The 24412-nt window shown below is 38.1% G+C and overlaps 1 protein-coding gene across 1 annotated transcript in view; it reads left to right on the plus strand.

Moving 5' to 3' along the window:
* CFAP20DC (CFAP20 domain containing) overlaps positions 1 to 24412 on the plus strand; it is a 2639303-nt gene that overhangs the window by 1305028 nt on the left and 1309863 nt on the right. The window contains exon 11 of the mRNA XM_044076355.1: positions 23253 to 23363. Within this exon, the coding sequence (XP_043932290.1) occupies positions 23253 to 23363 (111 nt within the window). The remainder of the gene's footprint in view (positions 1 to 23252; positions 23364 to 24412) is intronic.

A 24412-nucleotide genomic window follows, 5' to 3' on the forward strand; every position in this document is an offset into this window, starting at 1 on the left:
TATCAGCCTTACCTTGTCTGTCTGTTCTTGACCTCCATTTGTTCTCAGTTTACATTGTAACCTTTATCGATTATATGTCAACATTCAATAATACATGTTTAGACCATGAAGATCTGAAGTATTAAATTGAAATTTGTAAACAGAGCATTTATTTTTAATTTTGTTTACAGATGATTTCACCAGCCATATTGTCAATCCATTATTTGAGGTTTTGCACAAGCTTTACTTTTTCTCTAGAAAACCTGTTATCCATAGATCTTACTTCAGGGAAGGTTACTATGGCAGGAAGTCATAAAATTTGGATTACTCATGAGCAAAACTGTATTTATTTTGTCCATTTTTTGAATATTTCAAAAATGCAAAATCTGAAGACTTAATGCTAAGATAAAGGTAGATATGCCTGAAAAAATGAAAACCTTTCAAGTTTCACAGAAGGCTACTTTAGATGCATAAATACGTTTGCATAAAAAACACCAGCGTTTCTTTATGTAGTACCAAGAAAAAAACAAACAAACAAAAAAATCCTACTAGACCACAAGCATGTCCAATGACATGCTTGTGGCTCTAGTATGAATTTTTTTTTTACTTAAAAACCTTCATTTGTAGATAGTTATGTAAGAGATATGCAAGGTATAGGTAATGGTAGAAAAATTCAAAACCTAAGTTCTCCAAGTGTTAGTCATAAAGCACCTTCATCTTCTTACACATTCAGAGTCCATGACCCAGTTAAAAAGATGTCCAAAAAAAGGAATTTTGATAAAGCAGCCAGTACCAACACAGGTAGCTGCAATAGAACCACATCTGATATTGATTCAGTTGTTGGGCAATCTACTTCCAGGCAAGATGAGGAGTGCATGATACTTGAAGCTCAATGGTACCATCCTTACTTTCCTTTGTAGGGACTGATGTCACTTTTTCCTGTACCATTACCTCAACACAGTAAATGCCAGCTCCTTTGCAGATGGAGGCCTTTGGTTATAAACTCTTCACGGGGGAGTGCTTTAATAGTATCAAACAGGCTGCAAATTCAAATTCTATGTTGTTTTGGAAGATTTTTAAATCATGCATGCTTGCCATTGTATGTTCCATGTGGAAATTATATTAGCTACACCTTCTGTGGCATTTGAAAGAATTTTACATGAGACAGAATTTCTCCTTCAGATCTGTATTGCAATGACAATGACAGTACTTCACAATTTTCTATTTCTCCTCCAAAACACGTAACTTTTGCTGGAACCATTAACTTAATAGTAAAGCTTTTTGATTGGTCTTCCAGAGAATCCTCATCTCATAAAAATGCTATCGCTTAATAAAATAAAGTTGATTACTTCTCCACTCCTGGGCATCTTTAGATACATACACCAAGAATGCACAATGGCAGGCTACACAACTTTCTACCACTAAGAGGGTTGATAGAATGTATGGGTTGTAATCAAATATGCCTGACCTCTTCACATTCCTAAAGGCAGAACTTGCTGTAGCAGCTCTTAACATAGAATAGTTTCAGAAGAGAGATATTCTCTTAGTTACCTTACACTAGACAGGGAATCAAGTGCAATAGATATGTTTTGTATAAATGATTTAAACTTTGTAAGACTTTTGTTTTAAGGGCAACTAATTACGTTTCTCATATAGTTGTTATGTCTTTCGGCTTATCCCGGTTAGGGGTCGCCACAGCGGAACTCCGGTCTGCTAATGTTTGGTAGTGGATTTTTACATGCCGAGTTACCAGCCCTGACGTACAACCTTCAACGAAGGCAAGCCCATTCACGCATGCCTCCACACAGAAGATGCTCTAGCTGAAAATCGAACGGGACAACGTCTTGCTGTCAGGCGACAACATTACCGCAGCATCACTACTGCCGATACACGTTTCTCATATAGTACTGTTGGCAAAACTGAGTATTGAATGAAATGTCTGGGATGGTGGGCTATCCTGTGGGCATTTCTTGTGACAATCTCTGGTGGAGACTGGAGACATCAGTGCTGGGAGGTATTGTCCAAAGGGGGTATGGGTGGAGACATAGCTAAGCTGCTGAGGAGGTGGGGACAATATACTGCACATCTCCATTGCACACTTGTGCCTGGATGTAACCAGAGGGTCTACAAGGGAGGGGGGGAAGGGTGAAACAGCAGTAGTTCAAAAAAGTACAACCCCCCCATTTTGAAGACAGACAGCAAAGACCCTAGGGCATCCACATTACACCCCAGTGATGTTTCTGCAGTTACACCCTACTGACATCTCTAAATATCAAATATTGATTGTCCATATGTGCATTAATAAATAATTCCAAAACTATGCTACATGCAAAATATTAAAATATTCCACCTTAACCCAAGCACATTTTGTTGATATTTACCTTTGTCTAGTGCAGGTAAGGAGATATTAGTTGTGAAATATGAAGACATAATTTGGTTTTATCAAAGAACTTAGGCTCCACCACTGGAAGTTACAGAGTAAACTTCCATATCTCCATTAAAGGGAAGGAGTTAAGATTGTTGCTGGTCCTGGTTCAAATTCAGGCATTGGACAGAAGATTGATTGCATTGCTGGTAGACCCTGCGAAGGACGTGGTTCACTAGAATGGCTGTCAAAGTAACTGAAGGAGAGAAAAGGAATTAAAAAATATATAGTTTCATTCTAATAAGGCTATGGAAAATAATATAGCAAAATTCAGTAATGCAACTGACAGGATTGGTGTACATATTTTGAAATGTGCATGCATCAACTAGGACAAGTGAAAAGTAAAGACCATGAAAAAACACACCTGGCTAAGAAATTAATATTATCCAAAGGATTTAGAGGCAAACTTATTAGATTCTTTGGTGCCCAGATATTTCCCATTTGTTAAACCTGCAAGATGGCATTCTCAGAGACCTAGAGAGACAGAGAGAGAAAGCAAAGATAAGACAAGGACTTCTGTGAAACAAATGCTTCATGATCAGTGCCTCAATAAACTAAGAACTTCACAGTTAGAAAAAGGCAAGCATAGATTATCTACATATCATCTCTCATTATCCTATAGGAAGAAAGTTCCAGCAAACCTTGATAGAATTGCAGGATGTTACCACAAATGGCTGGATACGTCATATAATTTCAAAAGCCTGTTTAGTACAGTTTATAGCCCTCCCTCTTCTACAACCTATACATCAGACACAAGTATATCCTTAGACTTTGCCTTACAGCCTTTAAACAAAAAAGGCATTATGTTGGGTCTTTCACAATTAGAACAAAAAAGACATTTATTCAAGGTTCTACGCAGTTTCCCCATAAAGGAGAAAATATGGAGACCAGTCTTATATCTACCAAATCTCAACCAATGTATATTAACAAAAAAGTTCAAGATGGTGAATTTCAATACTGCATTTTGTTGTACCAGTACTGGACATGAAAGAGGTTATAACCATATTCCAGTTAGACCATCATATAGGATGTATATATGTATGCATGCAAGCATGCATGTTTTCAAGTAGGAGACATCTACTTTCACTTAGGAGCTATCCATTTGTACAAACTACTATAAAACAAGTACAATACTGGCTATGAAATAAAGAAAGAGTCGTATCTTATGTTAAGCACTTTTCATTTACTGCATTAGTAAACTTCAGATAAAATCATTAAAACACATTTACAACAGTTATATAGTTTAAAATTTGGTGCCTTTTTTCTACTACAGGAAATGACATCACAAACTTAACATCAGGGACTACAGGAAATGACGTCATGATGCTGGTGGTGTCATTTCCTGTAATTCCTAATGTTAAGTTCGTGTAACAGTTTCCTGTTGTAAATGTGTTTCACTGATTTTGTCTGATGAAGTTTACTAATGCAGTAAATAAAAAGTGCTTAACATAAGATACGAATTTATTCCATAGTCAGTATTGAGCTTTTTTATAGTCGTTTGTGCATTTTTACTTTGTTTTTTCATTAGCTATCCATTTGTTCTAGATGTCTTAGACATAGTCCTAAGGATATGTTCAAACTGGTTTCTTTTTTATAGTGAATGCAAATCAAAGAAAGCTCTTATCTAAATGACTTGCTGATAGTGACCCAGACTCAGGACATTTTGCATCAGGTGAGTTTTGTGTCAAAGCTTTGTTCCAAAAACTAGGTATAAATGTAAGCAATAAAAGTCATGCTTAACTCATAGCAAGTGGTGATTATCTTGGGAACAATTCCGGATTCAACTCTGATGAATGTCTTAATTCCTTAAGGCAAGAATCAATACATGTCCAGGTACCAAAACACATGCAAATTCATGATTCAAATGTATTGCCTGCCTGCACTTACAGAGGAACAGTTTCATAGAGCAGTGGGGCAAGTTTTCTTCCCTCCTGGTCGGTCCCTGTGCAAGATTTCAAATGGAAAAGCATAAATGAACGCTGAAAAATATATAGAATTGAATGTAGCACTTCCAGTTCTCATGTTACTAAAATAGGAATCGAAGGCTGATGGTAGATCCTGCCAGCCTTTCAAATGGAATGTCCCTCCATCGACAAAGTCCACATTGAAGCACTACAGCACATTATTTAGCCTATGAATGAAGAAGATTTCAAGATGTTTAAGTGCAGTGTTTGTGGTCACCCTAAGGAAAAAAACTTTTGCATAAGTTTAATGGAGTTTTATTTATTAGTTAGTTACTGACATTTGATTACCAGGAAAGACCAACTGGGTAGAAGTCTATTTTTAGCTGCGGCCCAGAGAGAAATGCTCCAGAGTAATATAAAACATTTTAAGAACAATAATTTTACAATCTTCAAAAATAGTATAAAAAACATCTACAGTTTATATTATACCAAATTAGATATAATATGAAAACATTAGTTAAGAATAGATGCAAGTTATATGACAATGATTTAATATTTTGAGACATTTTAACCAGTTTAAACGTAAATTAAAGGTACGTTAGTATAATACAAACAAGAATTGCAATATGAAGTGTGAGAAAAACAGACGTTTAGTATATTTAGAGAGAAAACCAGTGGAAAGAAATTAATAGAAGTAAGAAAGTTAGTGAAGGGAGTGTAAAGAGGTGTAATGTATGAACAGGTATCTGTTCACATTTAGGGATATAGTTTATTCTGGTGTTGAGCATGAACAGAGACAGATTTTGGCTAGAAAGTCTTTCAGAATAGTTTAGAAGAATAGGAGGAAGGGTACTAACTTGATGGATAAAGTAAAGGAGTTCTAGGTCTTAGCAACATAGTACAAGTATAGGCAATGCCCACCAGATCTGATAGGTTTGTGGACAGACAGGAGGTTTTGGTCACTGGATCATGATGAACTGGGAACATAGTTGTATAGAATGATATTTAGTGCTGGACAAGCAGATGGATGCTGGATAATTTTATAAGTGTTAAGAAGCTGTGTATAAGTTATTTGATGGGGTAGTTCTAACCAATTTAGGCTTTTTTGTGTTATATAGTGGTGGGTTCTAAAAGGGGTATTTCCTGCAAATTTAATAACTCTGTTATAGCATTGTTTGAGTTTTGATTTTTCTGATCCCTGAAGGTTAGCAAGGATGGGAGCAAAATATATTAGTGTGAGGAAGAAATAAGTAGTGGTAAGCGGAGAAAGTTTTTGGCTCTGTAAAACATCCCTAGTTTGTGATGAGTTTTTCTCATGTAATTTTGAATATACAGGATGAATTTAAAATTATCTTCCACTCAGGTTGAAGTTAAGATTATCGTCCACTATCTTCCTTAATAATTTGCTATGAGAAGTGACTTCAGTGGTTGTATTATCAAGAGAGAAGATGTTAAATTTTGTTTTTTTCATGAGAAAGGGATTTGGGGAAAAAAGTAGTAATTTGTTTTTTTTTAGGGTTGAAAAAGAGTTGTGAGTTACAAAGCCATGTTTCAGTGGTTGAAAAGCTTTCTGAGTAATTTTTTGGAGATGTGCTATGTTGTCAGATGTGCAAATGAGTATGGAGCCATCTGCATACTGCATTGGAGGGCCTGTTGTATGGATTTGTGGTGGGTGTTAGTGAGAATGTTGAAGAGGAAGGGATCAAGGGTGTAACCTTGTGGTACACCAGTAATGACTGGGAGGTATGGAGAGAGGGTGGAATGCCATTTTACTGGCAGATACCTATTGGATAGGTAGCTTTTGAACAATGGAAGGGTGGGCTGAGAAGAGACCTAATAAGGGCATTTGAAGCAGAACTTTTGTTGTGACAAACTTGTCAAAGGCTTTAGACAAATCTAGAATAAGGGGACTAGTTTGCCATTATCTATAGCTTTATTAACAGTATCTATATGGGTTAGAAGTGCATTGTTATGACTATGGAAAGGATGGAAGCCATGTTGTGTGGGGGATAGGAGTTCTTCCTGCAGGAGATAGTATAATGTTTTTGAATACATTTTCCAAGTATTTTGGAATTGGCTAAGATTATAAGATTGCTATAGGTCTAAAGTTAGTAATGTCTTTTAAATTTCCTCTTTTTTCCAAAGACAGGGAACATGGCATACCTGGAATTATCTATTTATAAGGATTAAGACAGGATAGGCAATGCTATTGACTGCTGTTTTAAGATACTCACTTGGAAGGTCATCAGCTGAAGTAGAGCATGGTTTGAGTTTGGAGTAGTTTTATATAGGCTGTGGGTGCAGGTTTGAAGGTGAAAGTGGAGTAGTGATACATGTTGGGGAATCCTTGGTTAAAGATGCTATACTATCTATGAAATAATAGCTGAATTGTATTGTAGTTTCAAGTGGTGAATTATTGGGAGAGGGGTTAGGGCTGCTTTTTTTGGCTGGGATGCAAGATTTCTTTAATGGCTGTCCAGAATTTTTTTGAGTTCTGCTTACTATTATTCTGAAAATGACTATAGTATTTTTTGTCTTCGTTTATTTGATTTTTGTTATGACTGTGAAGTATTCTGAACTTTAAGATATTACAGTGTTTTATATTTTTGCCATTCTTTCCAGTTTTTTTCTCTAGCCTACATTAGCATTTTACTATTTTAGGATAGCTGAATTGCATTATTTGTTTTTAGTCTCTTCCTTCTAGGACGTGCAAGGCTATTTAGGATATTCAGGATATTTGTAATGAATTTATTTACAGCATAATCTAAATGGCAGCTTTTTAGGCAGTTCCCATTAATAGATGATAGGGTAGGGTAGTAATGAACATTTCTGGGTTAAAGTTGTAAAGGTTGTGTGTTGTTTTGTAAATGTGCTGTTTAAGTGGATGCGTGAGATGTCTGGTTTTAGAGATTGGGATGTGATCACTGAGACAGTCTTGCACTGTACCTGTGGTGGTGGATTTGCCAAGGTCTGCTATTAGGATCCAGTCTAATAGGGAATTTGAAAAATATTCAACTAGTATTTCAAACTGTCATAACATCAAACCTTCTTCAAATTAACACAGACAGCACAATATTTTTGCAGCACATCAACACTTAAGAGTGCACAAAAACTATGACAATTGTGCAGAGGTAGCAAGTCAACACATCTTGACTGTTCTAGCAGTTTATCTTTTTGGCCAGCAAAATACAATGGTAGAATCTCCCATATGCCATTTGCACATAGTTCAAAAATGGCAATTGTGGTATTTCACAGAGCACATGTATACTCGACTCCAAAATGGCAATTGAAGTAGTCTTTCAGCATGTAGTATCCCTGTGAGAGACAAACCAAACAGAAGTATTTGCTGCTCACCTCAATGCTCATGTTCTGATGTTGTTTTCTCTGTTTCATCATTCAAATCCATAGAAACAATATGACATCTTTTCTTGGACTCCCTTTAATTCAAAATGTTCTTTTGAAAGCAAGGACAGACAGTACCAAAGCTGATTCCTGTGGCTTCAAACTGGCCAAGACAACCTTGGTTCACACCACTATGTGCCTTATCTACTGCTTTCAGAAACTTATTATTTTAAGAATGGAAAGATTTACTCACCCCATCTTGAAATTTTTCAGCCTTTCAACTCAACATCTTAATAAATCTGCCTTTTCCCTATCCTGAACACTTTCAGTCTATTAGAATCTTAACACCGCTGTTTTGTCTTTAAAAGACGTGCACATCTCATGTAAAGCCTGCTGCAAGAAAAACAGCCATGAAAAAGTAGATGGCATGTTAATATTGGGAGCAAAAAAGGCTTGTATCCTCAAAGGTGCCTTGTTCTCAAGCATCTTTAATTGTTTATTCAAACACAGCTTACCCTTCTGCCATAGTATATCCCTTCACTCTCACCTATCATACATCCCTAGTCTTATACCACACCATAACCAGCTTTTAAATCCTTCTTGAATGGCATGCTTTAATTAAAATCTTAAAAGGTAAACTGTATCTTCATTTTAGAAATGATATTTTTGATAAAAATTGTATTCCCTCTTTAGAACAAGTGACTCATCAGATATGAAAAACCTTTAGTGGAAAAATACTCTTTTGGTACCAATCACCTTTGAATGGAGGATTTTAGAACTGCAGCACAGATGAGTAAACTTACCTCTGTAGTGTTTCATATGGAAAGGTTCTCCAAGACTGTCTCTTTCTTAATGTATAAAGTGCTTTTTTTGATGTTTCTTTTAGTAAAAAATGTTCTTTTACTGGTGTTCTACACAAATTGCCAGAAAACAGGGAGACACATTTTATATATGTTGAATGTCCACAGGTAAATGGGATATTATAACAGAAAGGTGCATCGTCTTAGGAACCAGACCCTCTCTCTGACATATATGAAAGCAAAAGAAAATCCAGTATTGTCTTCTCCATCCATCTGAACATGTTCATTATTAAATCAGAGGCCAGCAAATCACCAATGCTCCAAAGCTCAATGCCTCTCTCTTCATGCCTTGCACAATCCAGTCTCCTCAGATCTCATTTGCCACACTTGACGATGGATATAATCTCCAGATCTCTGGTTCAGATAAGTGATTTAAGTGTTTTTTTCCTGCTAGGGTTAGCCAGTTGTTTGTGATTATCATTTTTTTCTCCTCTCCCTTAACTGTTATTTAACTTATAGCAGAAGAGTGACACCTACAGGTGCCTCTGCAGTTACATCCTACTGACTCTTCTTGGCATGAAGTACTGCTTATTCATATTTGCATCAATATTTCTAAAACCATGCTGCATACAAAGTATTAAAAATTTCAACTTAAAGTTTACACAGTGCAAACACAACTGTATGGCTAATTAGTCTCTGTCTAGTACAGGTAAAGAGATAGTAACTGTTGCTCATATAATATTTATTTATATTGTCATAAATTTCATTTTCTAAATCTCTCAACAACCAAGTAGCACAGGCAGAACTGCTTAGCCTCAGATGAAAGCACTCAGTTGGATGAACAACATGTTGTTAGCAGTGTGTGTAATTTGAGTGGTTGCTGAGATATTGTAAGTTGTTTATTTTATTATTATTTATTTTATTTTACATTTGTTTACTGGGAAAGTCTGACTGGACACAGGTACTTTTTCAGTGGAGGCCCAGGGAGAAAAGCTCCAAAAATAAAAAAAAAGTACAAAAGTCCAGAAAAGAAAAGGACAAAAAAAGCTGACCTACATACATGATTGACAAAATACAAAAAGAAATTTACAAAATTGACATACTTATATGACTGACAATAAGCAGAGGAGCTTTACAACATACAAATATTACATAATGATTCATGTTAAACTTTCTGGGGGAATGTACATTTTGTAGTTAAAACAGATGTATACAATATCAATACAGGCATATATTCCATTTGCATTCAGGTGAGAGTAGTAGGACATAAATAAGGTGTAGGCTCCCGAGATAGTATGTGTATCAGAAACTAGCCATGGCAGGTGCAAGAACAGAACCAAGTTTCAGTTATGTGTGACTTTAGAAGTTTTTTCAGTTGTACTGTAGAGCAGTTAGAGGTTATTGGGGTTGGCAGTTTATTCCATACTTTGGGAATGAAGTTAGAGAAGAATGAGTCACCAGCTGAGTTGCTTGATTTAGAGATATCAAGATGTAGTTTGTTGGCTGGAATGGAGAGAACAATTGTTGGTATGTGATTGTATAAGACTTTGGAGAGCAGGATTTTTTTCTGGTTGATGCAGAAATTTACGGACAAAGGTTAATTGGTTAAAGAGTAGTAGTTGTGGTAGTTCTAGCCAGTTTAGTAGTTTTAGAGTTGAACAATGGTGTGTCCTATATGGGGAGTCTGTGGCGAGCCCAGAAATTTTATTATAACAGGATTTGATTTAGCTAGATCAGTTTTTCTGAGTTTGATTAGAAATGTAGAGGCATATAGGAGCCAAGAGGTATGTGCGAGCAATGGTAGCTTTTGTGTTTACGGTTAGGAATTGTTTGTTTCTGTAGAGAGCACCTAGTTTCTTGTGAACTTTCTTAATGGTTTGAGAAATGTGAATATCAAATTTCAAATTGTTAGTAATTCCTACACCTAGAAGTTTGGTGTGGGTTACTGGTGTGATAATGGTATTGTTTTTGGATGTGATACTGAATGACAGGCATACTGGGGGAGATCTTGTAGGGGTAGAAGAGAAGGTGCTTGGTTTTGTTGGGATTTAAAATGAGTTGGGAGTTAGTGAGCCATGTTTCGGCAGATAGAAAAGAATCTTGGGTTATGGTCTGGAGGTCTTGTAGGGACGAGGCGGTGCATATTAGCGTGGAGTCATCTGCTTGTTGTATAACTGTAGCGTGATGAGTAGAGGTGTGGAGTGTGTTCATGAAAAGAGAGAACAATAGAGGTCCAAGGATGGAGCCTTGGGGAACTCCTAAAGTAACCTGAAGAAGGGGGAAGAGTTTATTTTGCCACTGAACAGCCTGCTGGTGTCCTGATAAGTAGCTTTTAAACCAGGTAGTAATACGAATACTGAGGTTTAGGGTGAAAAGAACATTAATAAGTTTGTTGTGATTTACCATATAGAAGGCTTTAGAAAGGTCCAGAAAGATAGCAGATATAAATTTTCCATTATTTCTATGGTGATTTACTGCATTAGTGAAGGACTCTAATAGTTCTCTGGGGAGCATGGCAGTTTAGTATATCTAGAAAAGTGGTGCTGAAAGATTTAAAAGCCTCTTTCAATGGTTGTTGTCTAAGAGATTCTCAGTGCAGCTCTTTAGTGATGAGATAAAGTTATTAGGGTTGAATTTTTTTTTTGTTTCTGATTATTTGATAGTTGTTCTGCCTTTTTGGTGGATACGGGTCCTTAGAAGAAAGGTTGGTTGATGGTCACTAAGGCCATCAGGGAAGCAAACTGATTTAGAATATAGGATGGGGGTGTTAATCAGAATCCAGTCAAGGCTGGACTGTCATTTGGAAGATTTGTCTGTTCTTGAGGAAAAGTGATAGTTTTTGTGAAATCATGAAGGTTAATATGGGTTGCTGCATTTTGAGAGGAGCAGGTGAGACAGTCATGTCCCCCAACAGTATTGTTCCTGAGGGAGAGCATTAGAGATCCAGTGGAGTACATTTTCTGTTTTAGGAATGTTATTCCTAGGTGGGATGTAACCACCTGTAATGTTGATGTATTTCTTGGGGTTAATTTTTAGCTCAGCAAAGAGTAGCTCTGAATTGTCAGAGTTACGGATAGCTTTAGGGTTTCAATTGTTAGGTGATTTTTTAATAATATTGGTGCTCTACCACCCCTTTTCCTTGATCTATCTTTGTGCATAATATTGTGTCCGGGAGCTAGGATTTCATTGTCACTGTTGTCAAGTTTTAGCCAGGTCTCAGTTAATATTATCATGTTAGGAGAGTAGAGGGAGAGTATAGCATGGAGGTCCTGTACTTTCTCACCTACACGTCTTATATTCATGTTGAGAAGGAGTAGGTGATTTTTTTTATTTTAGTTTAATAGAGCTGTATTAAATAAGGGGATGGTAGGGCTGCTGGAGACACATTATGGAGAAAATGACCAGGGTTTGGATGTATGTCCCCAGAGAGACTTAGTTGCTTGGTAAGTTGAAAGAGCAGTTTGGTGAGTCTGTTTAGAAGTTTGCAGTGCTTTTGGTAGGTTAGAAAAAGGGTTCTAAGTGGGTGGAATTTTTTGCATAGTATACTGTGTGGCTGGTGTTAAAAAGGGTAAGGGCTATGTTATAATATAAAGATCTGTTTTAGTGGGACAGGGAAGAGGTTTCCCAGGGAGGGTGGTTATGGTTTTGCAGTTGATTGTGATATGAAGAAATGTATATAGGAGCATCAGCACTGTGGCTGTGGTGGTGTGTAAGGCAGTTAGATGTAAGTGTTTGCTATTAAGTGAGACATTTTATGTGAGGGGGTGTTAAAGAGTTCAGTTGTTCTGCTTGGAGTGATTGTTTGAAGATTTTGTGGGTGTGGTTAGATAGCTATAAATCTAGGGGAAGTAGGAGTGTGTGGAAATAGGGGTAGGGTAGGGGAGCGGAGTGAGCTTGAGTGGAGAGAGGGTGAACAAAGCAAGTAGATACCAATCAGCACCATGTACAGCAAAACCTATCAGCCACAATGGGGCAGAAGGCAGGTGTCCAAACACCCTAGGACCAAGTTATTCTTGTCTCAAACTCTTCAAATCCTAAAGTTAGTCTTTATACCCAACTAATATTCTGGACTATAGCTTTACTTCTAAATAGTTGTAACAGAGTCCAGTGAGATATTTCTAAGATAGTGACTGCACCAGGTTTTGGCTAGGTTGATAAAACCAGACATAGATTATTGACAATAGCTTTAAGACATTATACAGTGGAGAGGATTACGGCTTGTGCTAAGAATGAAACTTGCAGCTGTCATCCCTGGCGGTGTGCACACCAGATAATGATTGGTAGGACTGGAAGAATATTACAATGATATTTTATTATAATAAGGTTTCCATTCTGGAGCACCTTCATATCTGTTTAAAGTGGTCCAAACTCAGTCAGAAGGTCTTTTGTTTATCCCTCTCGCAGTGTTACAGGGAAGAATTCCACTAGCCACAATCTCTGTTGGGGGAGACGGGCACAGTTCAGTGAAAAGTGTATGGCAGTGTAATATCTGTTTAAAATGGTCCAAACTCAGTGAGAAGGTCTTTGCTTATCACACTTGCAGTGTTATAGGGAAGAATTCCACTAGCCGCGATCTCTGTTGGGTAGGGGTCACAGTTCAGTGAAAAGTGTATGGCAGTGTAATATCTGTTTAAAATGGTCCAAACTCAGTGAGAAGGTCTTTGTTTATCACACTCGCAGTGTTATAGGGAAGAATTCCACTAGCCGTGATCTCTGTTGGGGGAGGGGGTCACAGTTCAGTGAAAAGTGTATGGCAGTGTACTGGCAAGCACACAATGCCGAGGGACATAAACAGCTATTGTTTACAAAATATTACAAACTTTAAATAGTTACTATGTTTACTGTGGCATAAAATCCAGTTCAGGTCCTAAAACCTAAAGAATACTACCACTGTAAAAGTAGTTTGGCTGAAGAGTTTGCAATTTATACTTCTTTCATAACATCTGTGGTTCCAGAGATATGAGCATCTATTTGAAATGTAAAGACATAATTTGATTCTGTCAAAAAAGGTTAGGCTCTGGCCATTGGAAGTTACAGTGCAGACTTTCAGAGCTCCATTAGAGGGAATGAGTTACAAAGGAACATAAAATCCTGAATTTCAGACTGTTTTGTTGATAGTAAGGAGTTGTGGGTCATTTGACTCTCTTGCATGCGCACATGTGTGTGTGTGCATGGATGCTTGTGATGGCTAGACCACTGGGTTTTCCCTTTTTTTCCTAATTGATATTTGTTATCCTGTTTGTCAGTTGTGTGTGGGTAGGAGTGATTTCTGACTAGCATTGTGGCTGAGACTACTTCAGGCATCAAGAAATACATTATTGTGGTCACAAGATGACCCCTCAGGATTTGCATGATGGATGAGTGTACTGTCTGGGGGGCATTTGACTTACGCCAGGATTGAGAGGCCTGTGCCTCCTTCGGGTTTAGGGCTTTGGCAGACAAGTGATCAAAATTAGTTGCCAAGGGCTTCTTCTTACTCTTACTTCTACAGTTAGCCCTTCTGTTTCTAGTTCTCCTGCAAAGTCAGCTATGGAGAAGTCCAAAAAAGACAGAAACAAGGACAGTGATAAACAGTGGAATAAAATAGATAAGAAGGAAGAAATAGAAAGCAGGAAAAGGTATGCTGGATGAGGAGTTTTGGATGAGCCACAACAGAATACCCCTAGGCCCTCTGTTCTTTTAGCTCTGATCTTGGATCTGACATCGGCACCTCTCCAACTCAGATTTCTGACTTCCTCAGCTCTGGCTTTGGAAGCACATTGTTCCCAATCCTCTATTTCTCTGAGTCCATTGGAAGCATCTGTATCTGATCCAATTTGCTACCAGTCAGTGGTCATGGCTGCCATTCAAAAACTGGTGTTCTTACCGGAACTGTCACCCTCTTGGTTTTTGTTTTGTTCAATTAGGACCCAGGATTCGGACAGAACTTTGCACCAGCCTGCTAAGCTGCCTTCAATGTAATCTTCAAGGTCAGCTATATCTACTAGAAGTGCTAGGAAAGTGCATTTGGACAAGAAGATGCAGATCTTTTTTTAACACCTTTGTTAAATTATCACTTGGCAAACATACATGTATGCAAAAGAAAACAAACCATATTAACATGTTCCTAGTTACAAACATTACACATCACATATTTTTTGTATAGCTATCAATCCAATACTATATAAATTGCTCAATTCCTGCATTCTCTTAAATCTCAGTCCTCCTCCAAAACATTATTCTGCATGTATTGTTCCCACAATTTCCAATTTTTCTACATAATTTGCTCCTACCCTTTTCTAAAGATCCCACTTCCAGTTCTTTTATCTATCTTATAATATTCAATTCTTCAAATTCAGTTGGGTTAGAGTTTGATTTCAATTTTCTAGTAATTGCTTTTTTGGCAGCCACCACAATTAAATTTCTCAAGGCTTTACCATGTCTAGGCAATTCAAATACAGTATCCCAGCTCAAACAAAATAATTTTTTTTACTTACACCCATTTGCTCACCCAATGTTTCTGACAGCATACTCTGTACAGAATCTGTGAAGTCTGCCAACTTATTACACTCCCAAAAATATATGTTCCCAGTCACCTCTTTCTTCTCCATCACAGCTCCAGTATTTGCCATCTACGTGAGGAAAATAGTTGGTGTCTGCTTGCGGTATAAAATTACCTATGCAAACATTTCCAAGCAAAAATCCTAAAATGTCTAGACTTTGTTACATACTTAGGAGCGATTATTATGTCCTCTCTTATTTCCTTGTGAATTGCTTATCTAGTCTCGCTACCCAATCTTTTCGAACCTCTTCTGATTGATTCCTGTAGTTATCATGCAATATTTTTATATGACTTACTAATTATCCCTCTTTTAACAGCAGTTTCTGTTCTAGATTCAACTAAAAACTCTACCAGAGCAGGTTTTTCACTAAGGATTCCCCTATCCCTTTTTTTGACTGTACACTCATATCAGTCCCTGACAGGGAAGGCAGTCTCTAGCCTGCAGTAATTTATTGGCCTTTTCCCATTCTGTTACCTTTCCCTCTCTAGTTATTTGCTCCCAATACATTGAGTCCTTTGCCAGTTTTCTCCAATACATTCCAAACCCCTTTTGTCTATTCACTGTACCCCTAATTGCAGTCATTTCTATCAGCAAAATCTTCTTTCTCCATTCTCACGTTGGCTTAGTTCTTCATTTACTTTCTGTAACTTTATGAATATAATATTCTGTATGGGTGTTATTCTCCTTAGGAATCTACATTCAAAATCCTGTTCTCTTATTTCTTGAATTTTCACCCCATTCCATCATCATCCCTTTCCATTTTGAATTACAGTTTTTGATTGTGTTATATAAATTATTCCCCTATTATATATGACAGCTTTTTAAAATGTCGGTTTCCAGCTTTTGTGTTGCATGCACCCACTAATGCTTGACAGGTTGATCTTCTATATAGTTGTTTCTTCTCATCACCATTTGAACCCATGTCACATTTTACAAGACTTTTTTGTTTTTACTGAAAAACCTCACACAAAAAACTATTAACTTAAAACACACAAAAATATTTACATCTTTAAATGATTAAGTTTAACCCCCCTGATAAGAAAAAATGTCCCAAATCAACAGCTGTACACAAAGGTATTACCTAACCTAAAATTAAGGTTATCCATGCTAAGAAGCTTGTTACAGCCTGCACTCCTAATTAAACTAATTGCTGTCTCTTCTTGTCTTATCTGTATTTCTCTCCATGATGCAGAGCTTTTTGATGGCATAGACTGAGGAGGGTATCATTCCCTCCCACTCCACTCCAAGGTTGGAAAGAGTTGGCACTCCTACTCCTTATCTGGTTTCTCTTTCACTGGTCTGTAATTTAAATCCAGTGGTTCTGGATCCAACTCCTGTCTGCGAGGTTCCTGCATTATAGCCAACTGATTGGTTGCCTTCACTTCTATTTATGGCCTTGATGCATTTGGAGTCATCTGCATCCTGGAACTGGGAGGTCAAGCTGGTGGCTCAGGGTTGGGGTAAACTCAGAGGCATTAGGAGCCATCACTGCCCCTTAGAGCCTCATCCTCAGCCTTGAACAGCTTGGCTCCAGTCTCAATCTTGGATCTAGCCAGGTCAGTGGTTAGGTTCAGTACTTTGGTGAAAAGATTCTTTCCATTCAAGGATTGGGGAATAATGCTTTGTGTCAGATCCCAGCCCAGACCTCCAGTCTCCCTGGGTCTTCTGTTAAAAGTCTTGCTCAGGGTCAGCCTGCACCACAAAGCCATGATCAGCCCCAGGTCAGGGGCTTCCCTTCTGCATCTTATGCATCTCCTCCTGTCCCCCCAGAAGAGTACAAGAAGAACTGGTGTAAGGGTAGTCATCTAGAGTACCACTCAAGAATCATTGTCAGAGGATACTGACATCAATGAGGGGGCAGGCTCCCCAAAATCTCCTTGTGATGATGCCTCATTTGGCAATCAGTTGGAGTTGCTGAGGTTGGTCCATGAAAGCCCCTTCCCCAGAAAAGTCTGTGTTTCTTGAGGTTTTTGTTGCAGGCCCATCCACAGCCTGAGTAGTACCCTCTGCCAGATGCATTTAATATCTAGGACAGCATGGAGAGAACTGGATGTGGTGGAATCTATCCCTAGAAAGGCCAGTAAGAGCTTGGTTCTCCCACAGACATGGCACATTGAGGCAAAGGGCCTGTGGTTGATGTCATTGTGGTAGCTGCTGCAGCCACCAAAAAAATTCTCAGTGGAGAGCACATCTAGCCATCCTCCAGTGGAAAGTACAGAGTGTTGGACTGATTTTGGAAGCTCACATAAGCTTCAGTCACCTTTGCTCTTCCTGCACTGAACAACATGGTACACCTGAGTAGACTTCAGAGGAACTTGATAATTGTGGTCACTAAGTCCATAGTATTCCCAATGACAGTCAAGATTTGTAAGTCCATGAAGACTTAGTTGGCTACCATACTGTCAATTTCCATTGTGTCTATGTGCTTGTTATCTAAAACTGTGGCTGGTGCAATTTGCCATCATGCCTGGATACTCCTCTACAATTTTGCAGACTGCTTTAAGGTGTCTTTTTTGATTGCTCCATTTGATGGTTCTACCTTGTTTGGACCAAAGGTAGAGGACACTCAGACTAGAGGCAAGCATAAAGGTAAAATGTCTGCCAGAGGGGTCCCCTCTTCCACCCCTCAACCAACCTTTTCCTGCAACCAGAGAGGAGGTAAGCAGTTGTTCTTCAGGAAATCCCAACAAAAATACCTTGTCAAAATTAGTGGACAACCTACATATCAATGTTTTGGAGAGGAGGATTGTCCTCCTGGCATTGCAGGCTTTTTCCCCCAAAGGTGTGATATCCAGGCTGACAAAATGGCAGTCATCTGTCATCTCAACAAACAAGGTGAAACCTGATCTTACTGTCTATGTCAGGAAGCCATGAGGGTGTGCCAATGGGGAATGTCTTTCCAATGCTTTCTGATAGCCATGCATATCCCAGACAGGTCCAACATACTAACAGACAAGTTAAGCTGGAGCATACTGATGCCTCAGGAGCGGTTCATTCAAGCAGTCAGTGGTAGCAGACATTTTCAGCCACTAGGGCTAGCCTTGCTGCATCCTATTTGCATTCTCACACAACATCAAGAGCATCAACTTCTTTGTTTTGATCCCCTAGGAGGAGTAGTCACTGAAGGATGGTCTAGTCCATCCTTGCTCCCCAGGTCTCTTGTAAACATATCCTCCTACTCTTATGATCATGAAGCTCTTGCAGAAAGCAGCACAGTGCAAGGAAACTGTCATCCTTATAGCCCCCTTCTGTCCCAGATGTTTGGTTACCATTCCTGTGGCCTTACCTGATTTACCTCCTTGGGTTTTGGATCCATTTCAGGATCTAATCTCTCATCCACTGGGCAAACATCATCTGGATCTCAAATACATCAAAATGATCTCTTGGTTCCTCCTCTTCCTATTATGGACAGAAATCCCAAGCTGTCTTCCAGAGTTGTGCATATTATTTTCTCATCTCAATAGTCTTCATGAGGAAGATTTATGGCAGTAAACTGAAAAAAAACAACTTTAGCACGTGGGCTGTTTCTAAAGGTTTATCTCCCTTTTCAACTTCTTTAGATGTGACTTTGGATGTTTTAGTTGATTTATTTCATTCAAGAGCAAGTTACTTTACTATCAAAGTTCAGCTGGCAACCATTTCCAACTTTCATATTGGTCAAGATCATTCTCCCTATAGCTTCCCTAAGGTTGTCTAAAGCTTTCTTGAATAGGACTTTTCTTCTCAGACCACCTTTGAAAGATCCAGTTCCTCCTGGGCATTTGAAGTTTTCATTGAAGGTGTTATGCAGCGCTCCCTTTGAAACTGCTGCCACAGCAGATTTAAAGTTTGTCTTGGAAGACCATATTCTCAGCTGCAGTTACTTCCACTAAGCAAGTGTCAGAACTTCAAGCATTGTCATGTAAACCTCATTATCTAATTTTTCACAAAGATAGAGCATCTTTACAGACGAATCCAACATTTTTACCTCTGAGGCTAACTTAAACCAGGCTATTCATTTGCCAGTGTTTTGCTAATAAAGTGGAATATATTCTTCAATCTGTGGATCTGCACCAATATTTAAGGCTTTATTTACATAGAATGAAGAACATCAGGAGGTCTGACCAACTTTTTGTGTCCTTTTTCCAAAGCTAAACTGAGAAGGAGAATTGTCTTATGTCACCTTGTCCAGGTGGCTTACAGACTGTATATCATATGTCTATAATGTCATTGGGCTGTCTTTTGATAAAGTTCTTAGTAAAATAAACAAAAGTGCTTAAATATTTTACAGTGGTTTCCCAGTACTATGGTGTTTGAATTTTATGTTAGTTCATGTTACACATTTTGATCTTTGTGAAAATATTTTTCAGCAATGTATGTCCTTACCATACAAACCAAGGGTCACTCTATATGGGCAGTATCTACCTCAGCAGCCTTCTTTAGTCACATATCATTGGATGATATCTGCTCAGCATCCACTTGGTCGAATACTTACAACTTTGTTACTTGATATTCAGTCAGTCGAGGTGTAGTTGACTTCACCATCTTCTGAAATGTCCTTTCGTAGTACCACTCACATAGCTTCATAGGTTCATAGGTGTTTACTAGGCTAACAACCACAAGGGCCTTTTTAAGCCTAATCATGCATCTCAAATCTCTGACAAGTTCTGATACCCTTGATAAGTGTAAGCATGGGCCTGTCAGATGAACCATTTACAGGTTACCTACTTGCATTAAAGACATAGGTGCCAAACCAGGGACGGATTTCCAGTTTTCCATCCACTTGTCCAAGTTGCACTTGAATTGGGTTAGGGAGGAACTCTACTTCACAAGGATGGGGAGCCTGTTCCCTAGATAGGTATGTATCTCAGAGACTACTCCATCTATCCAGCAGGTCCTATTTATATCACAGGCAAGGTTCAAGTCTTTAGAATTGGTAATTCTGGTGCTGTTTGTTTTATGGATATGCAGGAGGTCCATCAGAGTGGGGTCTGACAATGCCCTGTATGCCAGGCGTGGATCTCCCCTCAAATGCCTGTAGGAGACAGAATACAGGGATAGGACCTTGAGGCAATCTGCATAGGACATTTTACGTACGCCCTGTATCCTTTTAATGAGGAACCTCTGTGGACATTCCAGTTGTTGGATATGCCTGATTAGGTACATACTAAAGGGGCATTGTACTCAGTGATAGGTCTGATGAATGCCAAATGCAGTGGAACAATGACTTCCTTCAACTTAGATGCCATATCTTTATTTATAAGTTGTGCAACATAGAATGATTTCCTCACCACTGTAGACATTAGCCTGGCTGGGGACTCTTGTCACACAGGTTGAGACAGAAGGAAAAGACAAAATTGAAAATGAAAGCCTGTGTATTTACCATAATGCTAGATTCATGTTGTCTTCTTCCATCTAGCTCAACATTCCCTCATTCCGTCACCCTTCCAAACTGGCATTTTGTGGTTTTTGTGCTTTAGACTTTGTGAGCCTTTTTGAAGTCTTCATGTGCTGGACCTGTTTATTACTTGTTTTCAGAGTCCAGTATGGTAGGGACAAACTAAATCTGAGGAGACTGGATGGTATTGGGCATTACGGGAGAGGAATTTGAGCTTTAGAGACATAGTCTGATTTGCCAGCATCGGAACTGATAGCCCATAGGTTGAGACTCACAGAAGAAGACAACACAGCTCTTATGGTATGGAAAGTGCATAACTTCCATTTCTATTTGCTACTAAATATATTTTATCTAAATAGCTGGCCGATTTTATTGCCATTTGTTGTGATGAATGCAAAAAGACATCAGTGACCTGCTATGGCATATTCCACTAAAGTTGCCACTATTTCAGCAGCATACTTTAGAACTATTGTCCCTGTTTTTACAAATGAATGCACACTGCATGCCAAGTCTAGCTGTATGGCACAGTTTGGCACATCTGCGCTACAGTGGATCCTGTAATATTAATCTCCCAACGAGTTCTACACTGCTTTGGGTTTTACCTAAATGCTATGATTTAGTGCCACGTTGTTAGTGTATAAACATGTAGTTAAGGCAAGGAGGTTAGATAAAGACGATTTGTGAATCTAAGGAGACTAATAAGTGACCTGCAGAGCTAAATTACTAACTTAATCTGTTAAGGTAGGAAGGTTAACTAAACAAAACTGTCATAAGAAATAAATGGCTGCAGCATTTAAATTAACAGAAAGATTTAACATAACTGAAATTTTATTTGACATAAGACAGAAAAGTATTTTCAATGCTGCACAACCTTCTTTAGTCACATATCATTGGATTCACTTTAAAAACTAAAGTGGTGCTGGTATACATCATTCTCTTCCAAGATAAGGATGTGACTGTGACAATTCCCTTGGAAGAATGACTATGTCATTGTAAATATTCTCACAGTCTAATTGAAATGTCAATAAATGATGAGGTAGTCAGCTACACCTTTGAGATCCCAGCAATGAATGCTAAGAGAAATCACAAGTGCTGATATGATAGGTGAAGGCTTATCTCTCTAGATGCAATGGATCTTCACACAGATGAAGAGGATGAAGGATTTCAGTCCTAAGGCCTTTTGAACAGAGGAATTAAGAGAGTCAAGAAATAAAATTGTTGGGCACACGTTAACAGACAGACTAAACAGTTTAAAGGAAGTGTGTGTGTGTGTGTGTGTATGTGTGCATGTGTATATATGGTTCCCTATCAGAAGCCTGAAACACTATAAGCCTGAAAATCAAAATCCTGAAAACTATAGACTGAAAATTCAAAATCCTGAAAGCCCAAAATCCTGAAACTCAAAATCCTGAAAACACAAATAATGCTAATATGTCACTATAAAGACACTAATATCTACCAACTGACCCTGACCCTAACCCTAACCCTAAGGTCCGTCACTATCGCACACTCACCTGACCCGCGCCCTAACCCTAACTCACTTAAACCGCCCCTAACCCCAGTATTTGTCACTATTGCATACATGCCTAACCTGCGCCCTAACCCTAACTCACTTAAACCGCCCCTAACCCTAACATAAAACCAACCGCACACTTACCTGAACCCAACGCATGACCCAACACCACAGGGCTAACAATAGCAAAGCCACAATGACGTCAGAATGTCCATTTTGAGTTTCAGGATTTTGGGCTTTCAGGATTTTGAATTTTCAGTCTATAGTTTTCAGGATTTTGATTTTCAGGCTTATAGTGTTTCAGGCTTCTGATAGGGAACCGTATATAGATATATAGAGAGAGATATGGATAGATATTTATTCAGCAAATTATCTAGTGCACGTATTGTATTTAGCTAGTAGCTGTACAATACAGGTATGGTACTATTTATACATCACTAAGTGTTAGCCTAAGCAAAGGCAAATGGGGTGATTGTGTAATCTGTAACGTTGTCAAGTCAAATGTTCTGTTATGCTCTATTTGCTAATTAGTTATGAAATAAACCTTTTCTTAACCTCATATACATGATCTGCCTGTGACATTTATAGCTAGTTAATCTCAAATTAAACATTACATTCCAATCTGCTACACACAGTGATACTTCTCTATGGCAGACATTATAGATGTGTGAGTAATGAAACAAAAACTACAGCAGATCTTCAAGAGAAAGTCTCTGTAGCAGTAAGGATACCCACCCTTCATTCCCCTGTAGGTCATAGTTGCGTACAACATGCTTATAGTCCATTTGGTATATTTCCTATTTAGACTAATATTCTGTCTTCCACAAGCACATTTCCCTATAAGCTTTCTTGTTTAGAAGAACTCATCTGAGCACAAACCAGGACTGCTTATATGGAGACTATATGTGAATATCACTCCTAATTATGGTATTAGACATGTGCTGGCTTGTGAAGGAAGAACTGACAACTGTGAAAAAGAAGTGGTTGAATAGGCTTCATTACACTGGTGAGCAACTCTAATGTTATGACAGTGCTACAGTGACTTCAGCCTTGGAGAGCTTCAGTTAGGGTGAGTTTACATAGAGAGTACTATTTTGTTTTAGGAGAAATAGCATCTGAGAATAGTAATACAGAAACTGCTCTGTAGTTGGCATGACCAATCTAATGCTTAATTATTGTATTGTTTTTATAATGAAGAAAAGTGAAAAGTTAAACCTTTTGCCTGTTGCCATTTATATACAGAATCCATTTTAGTGTTTGAATTGTCATAACTTGTTAGAGAAGCACTGCTAAATCATGTGACTGTCAAGCATTCATTAGCCATTAGCAAAAAATGTATTAATTAACCTGCTCCTGCTTTGGGAAAGCAGATCAACTCATGATACCTCATCCCCCACGGGAACCATCAGCAGAGAAAAACAGTACCAGAAGAAGGTTACGTGTAAGGAGTGCTGGCAAAGAACATACTGGCCTTTTCAAAGGTAAGATGATACATTAATAGGTATTTTGTTTTTATTTAATGGCTGCTGGTTACTATAGAAGCATATACATGTCATTTGCTTATTAAATTGTAAAATGCAAACACCTTAAAATAAAGAAGTAATGCTTTCACTCTGTAGGGCCTTTGTCCAGTTACACCTTAAACTGTGCACAGTTTTAGAGACTATACAGGAAAAGGGGCATTAGACTGCTTGGAAGAATTATTTTATTTATTATTTTATTTTACATTTGATAATTGAGAAAGTCTGACTGGACTAGTAGTCCTTTTTCAGCAGAGGCCCAGGGAGAAAAGCTCTACAGTTATATAAAGTCTTAGAACAACATATGAACAGACATTAGCATAGGATACATTCAGACATGAAACACATTTGTTGAAATAGGCTTACAACACCATTATAAACAGATATTATCATAAAATACATTAAGATATGTTTACAGTTGTTGAATAAGATAAACATGTGCATTGTATATTTAAGATAAGTATGAGGGTATACAATGCTTCTTAAAAGGCTTGAAAAGTAAATTCAGTACTGTAGGAGAATTACAGGTAAATTCAGTACTGCAGGTAACAGAAGTATGCACTTTCTTTGTAGGTTTACATTACTGAAGGGACTACTGGATTATTATATGTCTTTGGGTCATTTCTGTCACTTGGTCTCTTGTTGTAGAGCATAGGCATAGCCATTTACTAATGAGGTGTGTTTTAAGTAAGTTTTTAAATGGAGATATGGAGGTTGTACTTGTAAGGCTATTGGGAAGGGAATTCTATGCTTTTGCTGTATAAGTGGAGTATAGGGATTCACCTGCAGAGTGAGAGGCTTTTTGGACTTTTAGTAGTTGTTTGTTGTTGGAGCATAGAACTCTTTTAATAGTGTATGGTTTGAGTATACTATTTAGGGCTGGAGTTTTATCAGGGTTGTGTAGTATTTGTGAGTTTGAGTTAACAGGTTGTACACTAGGAGATGGGGAAATTCAAGCCATTGTAATTGTTTTAGGGCTATACAATGGTGAGATTTATAGGTTAAATCCA

The sequence above is a fragment of the Protopterus annectens genome, chromosome 7.part0, assembly GCF_019279795.1.
Source record: "Protopterus annectens isolate FY-2018-M chromosome 7.part0, PAN1.0, whole genome shotgun sequence".
Taxonomy (NCBI): domain Eukaryota; kingdom Metazoa; phylum Chordata; order Ceratodontiformes; family Protopteridae; genus Protopterus; species Protopterus annectens.